This window comes from Solanum dulcamara, chromosome 1, assembly GCF_947179165.1.
Source record: "Solanum dulcamara chromosome 1, daSolDulc1.2, whole genome shotgun sequence".
In the NCBI taxonomy this organism is placed as follows: Eukaryota; Viridiplantae; Streptophyta; class Magnoliopsida; order Solanales; family Solanaceae; genus Solanum; species Solanum dulcamara.
In genome coordinates this window covers 71,905,580-71,920,301 of record NC_077237.1, presented here as the reverse complement: position 1 = coordinate 71,920,301, position 14,722 = coordinate 71,905,580, and the positions used below count along the sequence as shown (strand labels likewise).

The 14,722-nt window shown below is 34.2% G+C and overlaps 2 protein-coding genes across 4 annotated transcripts; one reads left to right on the top strand and one right to left on the bottom strand.

Annotated features, from left to right (window-relative positions):
- Positions 1–761: 761 nt before the first annotated feature.
- On the top strand, positions 762–9,959 carry LOC129897753 (uncharacterized). 3 transcript variants are annotated; one of them, XM_055973075.1, is made up of 4 exons: positions 762–1,680; positions 6,395–6,561; positions 8,786–9,464; positions 9,566–9,959. In XM_055973075.1, the coding sequence occupies exons 1-3, from the start codon at positions 1,457–1,459 to the stop codon at positions 8,791–8,793; spliced, it is 399 nt and encodes a 132-aa protein (XP_055829050.1). In that variant the 5' UTR covers positions 762–1,456; the 3' UTR covers positions 8,794–9,464; positions 9,566–9,959. The 3 variants fall into 3 exon arrangements, with proteins under 3 accessions (XP_055829050.1, XP_055829033.1, XP_055829041.1); XM_055973058.1 differs by having other exon boundaries at positions 6,395–6,621; XM_055973066.1 differs by lacking the exon at positions 9,566–9,959 and having other exon boundaries at positions 6,395–6,621; positions 8,786–9,481.
- Positions 9,960–10,044: 85 nt separating this feature from the next.
- On the bottom strand, positions 10,045–14,505 carry LOC129897592 (probable sulfate transporter 3.4). The gene is made up of 12 exons (XM_055973046.1): positions 13,990–14,505; positions 13,284–13,491; positions 12,633–12,804; positions 12,466–12,531; positions 12,266–12,379; positions 12,080–12,196; positions 11,868–11,994; positions 11,359–11,645; positions 11,079–11,269; positions 10,787–10,872; positions 10,624–10,700; positions 10,045–10,525 (listed from the first exon to the last, which is right to left on the bottom strand). Exons 1-12 carry the CDS (start codon positions 14,378–14,380, stop codon positions 10,370–10,372), a joined length of 1,992 nt encoding a protein of 663 aa, XP_055829021.1. The 5' UTR covers positions 14,381–14,505; the 3' UTR covers positions 10,045–10,369.
- Between the last annotated feature and the right edge of the window lie 217 nt (positions 14,506–14,722).

The window sequence follows — 14,722 nt, the reverse complement described above, 5'->3', positions numbered from 1 at the left end:
TTAAAGACATAAATATTTATGATTTGACACTTTTATATAAATACTTAACTATTAATTTATTAAATTAAATCAGCAAACCAAACGATCTTATAATGGATATTAAAATAGTATAGACTATCTTATTAGATATAAATCCATACCATATATATTAATTATATTTATATTTTTAAATAATTATATATTTTAACATTAATTAAGATTTTTCTATCATATATTGAAAAAAATACACTAGATACATGTATTTTTGCTACCAGATATACTAAAAATATAGAGAGAGGCAAGCATGTATCTCAGAGACGTGCAAATCACACTAGATAAACATGTATTTGTATGTATCCGGTGTGATTTGCATGTATCTAAGATACCAAATACATAAAAAAGTGGCGAGGAGATGGGAGGAAGGTGAGAGAAGTGAGTAAGTTTTGTCTATGTATTCCAGATACATATAAATTCACTTAAATATAGTGTATTTAAAATAAATTACACCTAATTTTGATATCATATAATAGAGATACATGTATATATTTGAGACACAAAAATCTGATAAAATTGGTAATATTACAAACTTAGCTCTAAAGTAGTGAAATTTCTTTTGGTAAGTTTGGCGTTAAAGTAAAAAGGAATCTACCAGATTAGTATTTATAATTTTCATCCCACTGCTATTTTTTTTCCTTTCTATTTTCCAGAATTAAATTCAGATTTTACGCTATGCTTTGATCAAGTTAGACACTTTTCTTCTTACTGGCGAAATTAAGGTTTCGTATCTCCTTCCTTATTCATATCTTCACTGTTATTTTTCCTTAAACTTTGACCAATCTCGCCCTTGATTTAGATCAGATTTTGTCCCCTTGGTGTATTTTTTAAAGATAATTTTGACACACATCAATGATTGTATTTTGGTGTGTTTCTGAGGTTGAATTATACTTCAGATTAAAGAGTACTTTGGTGGGTTTGGAGGGAATTTAAAAAGTAGACCTTTAATATTTGAATACCCCAGCTACAAACGTCAAGATTGTATTTTTTGTGTGTTGTGGGAGTTGAATTTTGATTCAGATCACATAGTAATTTGATCTCTTTTGTGGGAGTTGGAGAAATTGATTCTTTTTTTGTTTTTGAGTGGAAGAACTCAGCAAGAGTAATCAAAGATTGTATTTTGGTTTGTTTTGAGGTTGGTTTTTTAATTCAGATCAGAGAGTACTTTGGTGGGTTTTGAGGAAAATTGAAAGTTGGGATTTTGAAGTTGATTTTTGATTCAGATTAAAGAGTGCTTTTGTAGGTCTTGAGAGTTGGGTGTTTATTTGTGAGGAAGGAAATAGGCAAAAGTATATCAAAGATTGTACTTTTGGTGTGTTTTGAAGTTCAGATTTTAAAGAAAAAAACACATACTTCAGAGTGCATTTGAGGGAATCAAAATCTTGTTGGTTGTGTGTTGGTGGGGAAAAGTTAAGCAACAGTCATGTTCTATGGTGCAGTGGTGTGGGATCCGTGGCTAATTGTTGCCCAAATTGGATGTATTCAATGCATATACTATTTGACACTAGGGATATTCTTGGAAATTCTTGTAGGGACCCGTATTTCTCGAATGAGTCTTGTCTATTTCTTTGATTACGCCGCTGTTACTGCTTCAACTGTCACCGGATGGTGCGTCATTGCTTCCTTTCTTCTCAGTTCACTTGCTGGGTGAGATCTTTTTTTTATTTTCTGTGTCTTTGCATCTAAGTTTTTCAATTGCTTGTCAAAGGGTTTGTGGTGTAGAGTTTGCGGCATCTTACCTAAGTCATAATGATAAATTGTGTCTTTGTTGAAAAATATGTATAAATTGTGTTCGTTTATTGCCCTTTTCTGTGGAGGTACTAATTTTATTAGCATGGTGAGAAAATTTTCACTGTAAGCCTGTTGATCAAAAGAAAAAGATCTGCACTATGGTTCTCTACAAATAACTCTACTCAACTTCATGGTTCACCAAGAAAATAGCTATTACTTAACAATCTTCTACTAAAAATCATTTTCCACCCCTTCAAAGGCTCTCATGTGTTTGTTTATTCGCATTTTTTATTTTCAGTTGTATTAACTTAGTGAAGAATATAAGTATAATTAAAGAGAAGTGGTCATTCACCATTGAGTGCTTGTTGTGGTTCTGTTAAATCAAGCAGTGTTCCAACCTTTTTTGTTGTAAGGTCTGGTAGAGTATTATTTTTCTTGTATGCTTCATTTGGGTTGGTTGTTTAATTTGTTGTCTTAATGAATTGCGAAATCTTCGTATGTTCACTCCTAAGTGCACAAGAGGGGAAGTGTCAGAAAGGATATTAAGTTATTGATGTCTCTTTTTCCAAAATTTTACTCACCTCTACTTTTCGCTTGACCCGACGTGGAATAAAAGAGAAAAATTAAGATAATGGAAGAACTCATTGCCCCAAAACCTGCATCGTCAATCAGTATTTGTAGTATATGTTTAGGATTAAGATTTGACTCATAGAACTTCTAGTTTTTGAGTACTAGTATGATCAAATCTAAATTGTGAAACTGCTGATTGGACTGGGTGGTTTGGATCAAAGGCGGATTCAGGATTTGGATTCTCTGGGTGCCAAGTAGACTCATCGATTAAATCAACTTTAGGCTTCAGATCGAATTATTCGTTTCTTCTTTCAGTCTATATGACAAATCAATCAATAAAATATGAATAGTTTTAAGATGACAATTTATGTATTATATATACTACAAACTCACACCCCACATTCAACTGAAATTATGAAGTGAACAAAGTTAAAACTTTCAATAATATTACTAATATCATAAATATCTATCATTCATGTACAATTGTCCTCGATGAGTTTTCATATTCTGAAAACGGTCAGTGATGATATCATTACTTACATTTACAAATACATCATGCTCTATGTAACACTAAACAATCATTTAAATATTGATCACCAATGCTGTTTCGCAATTCATTTTTTATGTGCTTCATGGATGAGAATGCTCTCTCAGTACTCCATAGTTGCCATAGCAACAGGTAAAATCAGAGTCAACTTCACAAGTAAATAAATAAGTGAATAAGTCTCCACAAGATTTATCTCAACCAATGCCTTTGCCAAATAACGAATTTCTTGCAAGTTGAAGAACTTGGGATTACCACCTCGCATATGAATGATGAAAGTATCGAGTTGGTAACTCAAATCTTGAATCTGTCTATTATCAAACTCACATGGATAACACTTTTCTAAAGTCTTGATTCTACCTTTGTCAAAGTTAGAAAAAGAATTGAATAGACTTAAGCTACTCATACCAAGAAGCAAATCACTACTCACTACATCAAAATGATCATTAAGCTCTTGAAATTGCACATCAATGACAACAAAAAAAGATTCAACACGCAAGTGGTGTGAATAACAAACACCAGAAGACGCATGCTTTAACTTTCCAGGAAAATAAAACCCATCCAACTTGAGAATCACGATATCATGCGAATCACAAAATGAGGAAACATCATCCAACAAAGATTCTCATCCAGTTTTCATCATATCTTGCAATCTTTTCTTTGCAATGTTAAGAAACTCCACGGCATTAACAATATCTTGATCTCTTTTTTTTTTGTAAAATCTTGCTCATCATTTGACATTGCCAACACTTTAAACATCAAGTGAAAAATTAAAACAAATTTGAATGTTTTAATCTTTTTCAAAAGATATTTCGTTTAATTCCTATCACTTGAGGTGGAACCTTCATGTTCAACACTTTAAGTACATGAACAATCAATGATAAAAGAACAATAAAGTTATCTACAGTTTTGAAATGTGATCCCAAACGAGTATCTCCTGGTCTTTGGAGCCCACTTTCTTGATGTAATTCTTGACTAGTATGAACTTCACCGGATTCAAGTAATTGCTCTCGCTTTTCAGCTTGGTGATGACCGAGTAAATCTCTACGCTTGAAAGATACTTCAACAACATTCAACACATTTGTAACATGATCAAAAAAGTCTTCTCATCCGAATGGTTTTTAGCAATAACTACAAGTGTTAGTTGCAATTGATGAACAAAGCAGTGAATGTAATATGTTGATAGACTATCATTCATAATCAAAGTTTTGAGACCATATATCTCTCCCTTCATATTACAAGCTTTATCATAACTTTTTCACGTATTTTGGATAGACTTAGTGAGTAATCGGAAAGCAAAGAATAAATTTTTTTCTTCAATGAGCATGCCGATGTATAACCAACATGGACAAACCGATAAATCGTTCTACTTCTTCACCATTCTTATCAACATACTGCAAAACAAAAGCCATTTAAAGCACATGTAACATCTGTTAGAATTCTAACACTTGAAACCCTAATCACTCTAAGATGTAATTTTCATCTCAGCAATTCCAAGTCGTACAATGGCATTTTCAAAGACATCTCACACAAAGATCAAATGAATCTTGTTTTGCGGTACGTAAATAAGAATGATGAAGTGGTAGAATAATTTATCGGTCTTGTTAGTGATACATCAGCATGCTCATTGATTTATTATTTGTTTTTCAATCACTCACTAAGTCTATCCAAAATACGTGGACAAGGTTATGATGGAGCTAGTAATATGAAGGGAGAGATAAAAGGTCTCAAAACTTTGATTATGAAAGATTGTCCATTAGCATATTACATTCATTGTTTATCTCATCAATTACAACTAACACTTGTAGCTATTGCTAAAAAACATTTGGATGTTGAAGACTCATATGTTGAATGTTGTTGGAGGATCTTTCGAGTGTAGAGATTTACTCTGTCATCACCAAGCTGAAAAGTTAGAGCAATTACTTGAATCTAGTGAAGCTCATACTAGTGAAGGATTACATCAAGAACACGGGCTCCAAAAACAAGGTGATACTCGTTGGGGATAACATTTCAAAACTCTAGATAACTTTGTTGTTATTTTCTCATCTATTGTTCATGTGCTTGAAGTGATTGAACATGAAGGTTCCATCTCAAGTGATAGAATTCAAGCGTAATATCTTGACAAAGATTAAAACATTCAAAAAAAAATTATGCTTCACTCGATGTTGGCAATGTTAACTGAGTTGATCAAGATTTTACATATAAAAGATGTTAATGCGGTAGAGTTTCTTAACATTGCAAAGAAAAGATTGCAAGATATGAGGGAAACTGGATGAGAATCGTTGTTGGATGGTGTTTCCTCATTTTTTGATTCGCATGATATTTTGATTCTCAAGTTGGATGAGTTTTTATTTTCTTGGAAAGTCAAAGCGCAAGTCTCTGGGTATTTGTTAATCGCACCCACTTGCATGTTGAAGCCTTTTTTAATGTCTTTGATGTGCAACTTCAAGAGCTTAATGATCGTTTTGATGTAATGAGTAGTGATTTGTTTCTTGGGATAGGTAGCTTGAATCCGGTCAATTCTTTCTCTAACTTTGACAAAGGTAGAATCATGACTTTAGCAAAGTGTAATCCATGTGAATTTAATAATGGACAAATTTGAGATTTGAGTTACCAAGTTCTTCATTATTCATATGCGAGGTGGTAATCCCAAGTTCTCCAACTTGCAAGGAATTCGTGATTTGGTTGAGGAAAATCTTGTGGAGACTTATTCACTTGTGAAGTTGACTTTGATTTTGCCTGTCGCTACGATAGCTATGGAGAGAACATTCTCATCCATGAAGCACATAAAAATGAAGTGCAGAACAACATTGGTGATCAATATTTAAATGATTGTTTAGTGTGTTACATACAGATCGTGGTGTATTTGCAAATGTAAGTAATGATGTCATCATTGACTATTTTCAGAATATGAAAACTTGCCGAGGACAATTGTATATGATGATGAATATTAGTAATATTATTGAAAGTTTTAACTTTGTTTACTATGTGATCTCAGTCCAACGTGGGGTGTGAATTTGTAGTATATATAATACATAAATTGTCATCTTATTATTGTTCATATTTTATTGATTGATTTGTCATATAGACCGAAAAGACAAATAATTCGATCTGAAGCCTAAAGTTTATTTGATCGATGAGTCTACTTGGCACCCAGAGATTCCAAATCCTAGATCCGCCTCTGGTTCTATTTGCCAAATATAAATTGGTGGAAACTGGGAAGAGGGACCTTGTAATGAAAGAAAGGGCAACAAATGCAATACCAGATAAGGCCAAAAAAATAGTGAAGAATGAATTATATTGTTTACCTTTCCTCCCTGGTTGTGAACTCTTCTTCTTTCTGGGATAAGGTAAATACTCCAAACTTATGTAATTATGTGACCCTTTTATTGTTTTCCCTTACACATGCTGTTCTCAGTTGAGAATTATACCGACCTGTGAAAAGCTTCTAAATTTCCAGAGAATTTGATTGACCTGCATAATTGAATTTCCAATTTGTCTTACTGCCCAACACAGAGCTGGCATTTTACTCTATTTGATTGAGAGGGCAAAGAAATGCCTAGATTTTTCTGTAACACTCTACATCATCCATCTATTTATATGCATTGTCTATGGTGGTTGGCCTTCCTCGATAACATGGTGGATTGTGAATGTTACTGGGCTTGCTGTGATGACATTGTTAGGTAAATATTTGTGTATAAAATGTGAATTACGAGAAATTCCCATTACAAGATACCGATCAAGTAAGCTCCTCCCTCCATTTGTATCCTTGCTAATTATAGAATTACCATCATTTGAGGAAATTTTTTACTATTCTGCTATGGTCTCTGTCTATCTTGTTGGTGTATGTATCCTCACTTTGGTTTTACTTATGATTTTTGTGATTATTGCAACTTCTTAATTATGATGTGAATTGGCATTCTGTAGATGTTCACTGTCCATTCTTTTCTGTTGTCTGCAACTATATTCTTCTTTCCCTGTTATTTCTTGAGCATTTAGCTATTACACTTGAGTGGCATGCATTGATTGAGCCTTTTAAGGTGAACCCCAGTGGTAATATTAATTTTGTATATGTTGTATGTCGCCAGAAGTTCATTGTAATCTCATCTTCCTCAGCATTCCATTGCATGTAAAGATTTGTATCTATATATTTGATTCTGCATCTATATATTGAACCATACTGGTAGTTTTCTAAAATTTCTCTTTTCTATGGTTCTTTGGCCACAGCTTGTCATAGCTACGAATGGTGCCATGTATGAACCTTGAGAACTTTAACTCAAGTTTTTTTCCCTTATAAAAAAAGTGTTTTGGAATATATATATTTATATTGGATACAAGTTAGTACTTATATGTGCTGTGTTCAAGATAATGAACAAAAAATAGAGCAGCAAATTTGTGATTATTACCACAAACATGAAAAAAATGAAAGGCAGGGAGAGGTAGTCAGAATCTGAAGAAACTGATAGGAGTTAATGGGATAAAAGTGCAGAATATTGTTCAGAGAACTCGGGGTTGACTTTGCGTTGAACACCATGTCTCTCTTTCCTACATGAAGTAAAGTGTTTTTCTTCCACTTGCTGGTCCTTATTAAATGTAAAGTTTGTCATTGACAGCATCATGGAGAGTAAGTTTCAATGGATAAAGAGGGATCCTTCGATATTATTTCACCGTGGGGGAGTTTAAAATGAGTAATGCTAATCATTCCATTATTCACACTCACTCTTTGGTGACTTATTGGCTGCCTTGCTAGAGGAATAGTTTCACAAAGATGGAGCAGATTTTTTGACAGTAATTCATGGAGTAATAAATTATATAGGATATGTTCAAATTATACCAGGTGTTTGGGATTTGTTCTGATTGTGTCCTTGATATTACAAAAAAGTCGAAATTTCATCCTTCACATTCTGAATTAGTTGATGTCATTCCTAGGTTTGAAAAAAAAAATGTCTTGCATACCATTAGCCTTATGCTGCTAGCTATTTTCCCAAAGGTGCATCTTTGTGTGTTTTAGCCGATCCACAACCTTGCAGTATCAATGCGGGAAGGGAGACATTTTAGTACAACTTTTCATTCTTCCTATAATTTGGTTAAACTTCTTTTTCTGTGAGGTAAACACTCTGCCAAAGCAACTCAACCTTCCCCCTCAGTGCCTAATATATCTTCATAACCCCTCTTTAGAAGCTTAGGGTGGATTCGTCGTAGAACCCAAGGTCAAGTGCTTTCCAATTCAAGTCAGAAGAGGACTTTACCCTTGGTTATGCTTAGAATCCATATTTTCTTAGCAAAAGTATGACGAGCTTGAACCAAAGAAGGAATTGAGCATTTAGTTTACTGGAAGCCATGTTTTTTTCTAAACACTTGCCACCCCCAACCAAAAAAAAGAAAAGAAAGAAAGCGTTAACTAGATTTTAAGAGAAAACAGTGAGTTTCTTAAAAAATGACCTTTTTTCCGTGCTTGAATCACATGGTTGAAAATATTGCTAATGTGGCCAAACGTATACGTATATTAAAATATAGGAACGAAAGACATTAGGAATACATGCGACAAAATTGAAACCAATCCAGCATTGTGGAAATTAAGTTTATGGATAAAGATGGATCCTTTTCCTCATGCTTTGACATTGTCTTCACTTCTCTGGTTTTACTTTCCCTTTTATCCTTTTCTTTTCTTTGAATATTCAATATTGTCTAGTACTTTAGTTGGACTATTCTGTTCTTGTTAGGGTTGGTATCACTTCACCCCTTGATTATGAAAACTTCAAATCCTTTTGGAGGCTCATCACAAAATAACTAATGAAATATAATGACATGCATATTATTCAAAGTACAAGTTCACATATTATACGTAAAGTCTATAAAGCTGTGTATTTCTGCTAGTTTAACTAATTTGAAATTCATCATATGTAGGTGTTTGATTTAGTAGATGTTCAACAGCAAACAACATTTTTCCTTTAGTCATGCAGCCGGTGGCTTCTTTGACTCATATACTATTTGAGAAGATTTGAAGTGTCTCTATGCAATTTATTTCTCATGCCTGTGGCAATGACATATCAGGGACTGCTAGGATATTGCCAAATCTGCAGAGAAAGACAAGCTAAGCAGCTGAGTTATTAGGTGATTTCTTTTCAATCTGAAGAAACCTTAGAAAGAAAGTATAGCAACTTTAATTGGATGTTCGTTGTTGCCAAGCTACCTGTATATTAAGTTATTCACTCAGCATTGATCATTTGTCAAGTTGTATAGTGTTGCAGCCAATATTCTGATCAGACAATTAGAAGTTCTTTGGTCCTACTTGTTACTGCTGGCTTGTCTTTCCTTGGGTTTGAACCAGGATAATTCAAATGGCTTGAGTTAACTAATATATCAGAATAATCTTCCAGGCCCTTTTCTTTTGGCTGAATACGAGAAAAAGCAAGTACATTACCTGACATATTGAAGAAAAGTTGCTAAATATAGACTTTATGAAGTTCTATTTAGAACATGTAGAATGAAACTGATTTTTTTGAATGTTTCAAAGTGCACAAAGAGATGGTACAGCAAAAACATGTCATCTTCCTTGATTATGAATGAAGAGAAAAAGTTGGAGGTACTTGTTCAAATCAAGTTTAGAACCTCTGTTTTTTCTTTCCCTCATGAAGCTGCTGCTTCCTTAACATGGGCTTTTTTAATCTTTTCTTATATATGCAGATTCTTATCTTCTTTGGTGATGTATGGTAATAACGACACAAAGTATATTGTGCTGTGTTATAACAGTGGAACGTGAACTATTAGATGTTTACTATCACATGAGTTCGGTATTGAATGGGAACATGCTTAGTGAGGATTTATATAGCTGACTCTAACTTGTTTGAGATTGTGAGTCACAATTTGTGACATTTATTTAGCCTATTGTTTGAGATTGAGGCACAGTAATAGTACTATTAGAAGAGAATCATATAGATTTTTGGACAACAGGAAAGAATAGGGGCTGCCCACTTGTAAATTTAATGTGCTTCATGTACAAAATGATTTTTTTTTAGACATTACACTAATCTCTTCATATAAGTTAAAGATGTATTAGGCTTTTCACTTTACCACCACAGTACCAGGCATTTGTGTAAATTCTGAGTTTGAGATCATGAAAAGAAAAGAGAAAAACAAAGAAATCACTTGGCCGTGAATCCATGATGATGAAACACAGGATAATTTGAATTGATGAACTACTCTCCAACGTTACAATTTTCAAAAATTTCAGAAAGACTTGTAGGGAATCGCTGACCGAGTCGATTCAACCAAGACAGACATGGAACTTCTGAATGTTGCTTGGACCGAGTTAAGTAAGACTGGCTACATAGTTAAGTAGGGTAATACCCAAGGACTACAGTGAATTGAAATTCATACAGTGACTCAAATTTGAACGAACTCTTTAACATAAAAAAAACTTCAACTAAGGATCTGATATTGTAAACTTTCCAACTTTGAGTTGGAGTAGTATCATCACATGCCACTTCATTATATTGGCAATTCAGGTTCAGTCTTCCATAAAGAAGAGATATCAGCCACAGCTTCAGAAACTGTCAGATATATTCCATTTAATCCAAAGCCCTCAAGAGCATTAGATTCATGCAGTTTTTCCATAACATTCCCCCCTGGATTTGCCAGCACAAGCTGAAACCAAAACAAAGGACAACAAATTTTGTAAGAAAAATTTGACTTATGAATGGAAAGAAACAAAGAAGCATCTTTTATGTGGCTGATAGATTTACCTTAAGAGATCGTTTATCCAGCATCCTTCTCAGTTCACATATTGTGTCGATGCCACTTGAGTCTATGGAAGATATAGCTGGTAAAGCAAGACATAGTTTTGTTACTCAACATGTTGGATACAGAAGATGAACAAAATTCTCTTTTTTTTTCTCTTCAACTGACCTGTCATGTCGATAATCACACATTTGATTGCAGTTTCTTTGTTGGCTGCTATCCTCTCTTCCTCTTCGCGTATCCATCTCATTATCCTGAAGTTAACAAAATGGAATTCCAAGTAAATGAAACTGTGGCAAATCAGCTGAAGTAGGGACGAGCAAAATACAGAATCTGCAGCCTATACAACAACAACAACAACAACAACAACCCAGTGAAATCCCACATCGTGGGGTCTGAGGAGGGTAAAGTGTACGCAGACCTGACTCCTACCAATGTAGGACGTATGTTAGTGACTAACCTTTCTTGTAAGTAGGTAGAATTTGCAAAGTAGATAGGAGCTTCTACAGCTAGGATCAAGAAAGAAGGAATTCTAACAGCTGTTCTATATCTGTTCAAGTTTTGATATACTTGTGTTCCAGGAATATTGCCCAAGACACCAGTATTTGGCCTTGTAACATGCAACAAGATCTTAAAAACCGAAACTCCAACCTAAAAAATTTCATGAGCAAACAACAGAAAATATTAGTTAGGTAAGATCAGAAGGACCTAAAATCTGAAACTTTCGAGGTGATGCTTACTGCAATGGCTAGGCCGAGAGGTACTGAGATGAAAAGAACACCAAAAAACGAACACAAGCAAGCAAAGAAATCGAGCTTGTCAACTTTCCACAACCGGAATGCTGCTTGATAGTCGATTAGGCCAATCACTGCTGTTATGATGATTGCTGCCAAGATGACAATGGGGGTGTAATAGAACAGTGGCATCAGAAACAACAGGGTGATTAACACAGCTGTCGCCATTATTATGTTTGAAACAACCGTTTGTGCCCCAGCGTTGTAATTTACTGCTGATCGAGAAAATGATCCTGTAAAAGTAAAACTTATCTAGGTAAAAAAAGGAGAGAAAATCTTACTTATATCTATAATGATAGCTAAAACCACAGGCCAATGAGGCCAGGGGCACAGACAGAAGCAAAAATGATTTTTTTGCGTATATTTAAGTTGTTGAATCCCTTGACGCAAGTTTTTTTTGTTTTTTAATGCCTTATTTAAATTCCTGGCTCCGTCACTGAATGAGGCTGGTATACCTGTTGTAACATAGCAGGAAGAACAAGATCCAGCCATGTTCATTAGTCCAATAGCCATCATTTCTTTGTTTCCATCAACTTGGTAGTTCTTCAAAGAAGCAAATGTCCTTCCTACTGCAATCCCTTCCTGTAAGTCCATGAAAATGTTGATCACGAACTACTTGTTTACAATTTCTATGACCAATTACTCGTAATGGTTAAAAATGACTTACTGTGAGCGCTAAGATTCCGGATACAATGCCAGTTTTGATGGCAAGAGGCAGATAAGGACCACTCAGATATAACATGTTCATTGAGGGTGGATTTAGACCCTTTGGCAGATGTCCAATCTGCAATAACTCAAAAGTTATTTCCAGTTTTACTCTGCGTAAAACTTAAAGGTGATGCATTTTACTTACAGTTTGAATCCCATGAGCTTTCGACTTAAGGAGAGCGACTACAAGTGTTGATAGAATAACTGAGGCCAATGGAGATGCTGCTGAAATCCAGAAAAATCTTGGATTCCTGGTACTCTGTTGTATCACAAAGGAAGATTCAAAGTTCAAAGTTCAGAACATTAGTATGTTTTTCTGTACATAAAGCCAAACGAAACACTTACTATTTTCCTTGTTGTTAGAAGGAAGGCGAGGAAACAAACTCCCATAACAATGGTTTGCCAAGACCACTGCATAGTAATACAGAAGATTAAATTTTCAATTTGTTGAGTTGACAAAGATTGTTGCTTTTTCGACAATCTTATTAACTCAGATAGAAGCTTCTTCTTACTTCGTCTTTGTGTTGGAAAACAGAAGACAATACAGGAATTATTTGCATCTTGCTTGTGAAATGGACCATTCCTAGTAACCCTTTCAGTTGTTGCAATGAAACTATAACTGCTGCACCAGCCATGAATCCGACTAACGTTGCCTTTGACAGAAAATCAATGATAAATCCCAACCTGCAAACGTTTAAATTGAGTTCTAAATAATTCGTAAACACATGGCCGGTAACAAGTTCTAAATTTACATTGATTATACTAACCTCCTCTATCGCCCCACAAGAGGTAGGAGTAAGTCAATAAGATTTGTGTACATCCTATCCTATTTAGTCCCACTCGTAGGATTACATTGGATATGTTATTGCTTCTTAACCTCGGAATCTTTGTTATTTCATAGTGCATAAAAATCCAGTTTCCATTTTATACGGTGCATTCAATTCCACTCCCTTTCTTTTTTTGTTGCTTTTATTAGTGCAATGATTCTTCTCCTAAAACTTGTTTCCACTTAGTCATTAGAATTATTCTCCTTTTTAAAATAAAAATAAAAATAAATAATAATAATAATAATTAAAAACGAACCAATTAGAAAGTCGAAGTGAACAACTTTAGCGTTTTTCAAGTAGATGAAAAGGATTTATGTTATATACAGTAATGATTACCTGAAAAATCCGAGTGAAGCCTGAAAGACTCCAGCAAAAAGGGTAGCTGTAAAAGCCAATTGAAGGTAAAGAATTGGTTGTTCAGTGTAAGAAACAACTTCACTTAACATTGTGCCCATCACAAGTGATGCAATTGAGACTGGACCAACTGCTAAGTGTTTTGAACTCCCCAAAACTGAATAAATCAATGGTGGCACAAAGCTTGAATCTGCATCATCATATACATTAATTAACACCCTTCTATGAATTATATATTTATAGTAGAAGTCTGTCCAAAAGTATTGTCACAAAGAATGAGTAGGTGAAATAATTTTTCGTATCCACTGATACAAAATATCTTGCATGTCTCTAAAAAAAAATCTCTATTTTCCCACTGCCTTTCCCCACAAATAGTTTGATTAAATCGGTGATAAAAGAAAAAATTATAATATTTTCATACGAAAAATTAGAAAGTTTTTCACTATTTTAATGAGCTGATTCGATGAAAAATAGAGTAGGAAAATCATGTTTTATAGCATAAATTTCTCGTGGAGGAAAAAAAATCCTTTGTTTCTAATAGTGTGCCCCATTTCATTTCCATACAACTGAAAACCCATTATAATTGCAAAAGATTGTTAGTAGTAAATTTTAGAATTATACAAATTCTATTAATCAAAATCAAATATACATGATAAAAAAGAAGACTTAAGACTTGTGGGGAACTTACATAGACCAACAATGGGTGGCAAATTAGCAAGTTTAGCATAGCTAATTCCTTGTGGTATAGCAAGGCTAGCAATGGTGAGTCCAGATATGGTATCAGACCTTAATAGCTTAAGATTATACTGAGGGCCCCACTCCAAAACAGGAAAAAAAAACTGAAGTCCCAAATAAAACTTCATAAAACATGTTTGGTTCTTGAATTTGTGAAGTGGATCATCTGGGAAAAACACTTCTAACAACCTTTGCCTTAGTTTTTCAAGTGTTGTTTTGTGTGGTGGCAAACAAACCCTATGCACTTCAAGTGGTTCTTGATTGTTTGATATTGCTAATTCAAAGGACTCCTCATTGCATGCATGGATTGATAAATCTTCCACTCTATTTGAACTTAGTCCCATATTTTAATAAGAGAGACCTTCAATTGATCGAGTTCAGACCCACAAATGAATAGAAAGCGAAACGAGAGACCTTAAAGACTAAGTTGTGAGAGGAGTAAAAGAGGTAGGTAGTTGTTTGTTGGTAAATGGAGAAGGACACTCACCATCCTTTTATAGGGACAACATTAACTCTCACTATCCCCAAAGAAACCCCAACCCCAATAAAAAGGAAAATAAAAATAACAATAAGAGAGGTGGTGCTATGGCAACATTCAGAGGACAAGATTATTTTGGTTTTTGTTTTCTCATGTCACCAAAAAAAAAAGAGAAAACAAAAAAAAAAGTCTATGCAATATTTGTTGG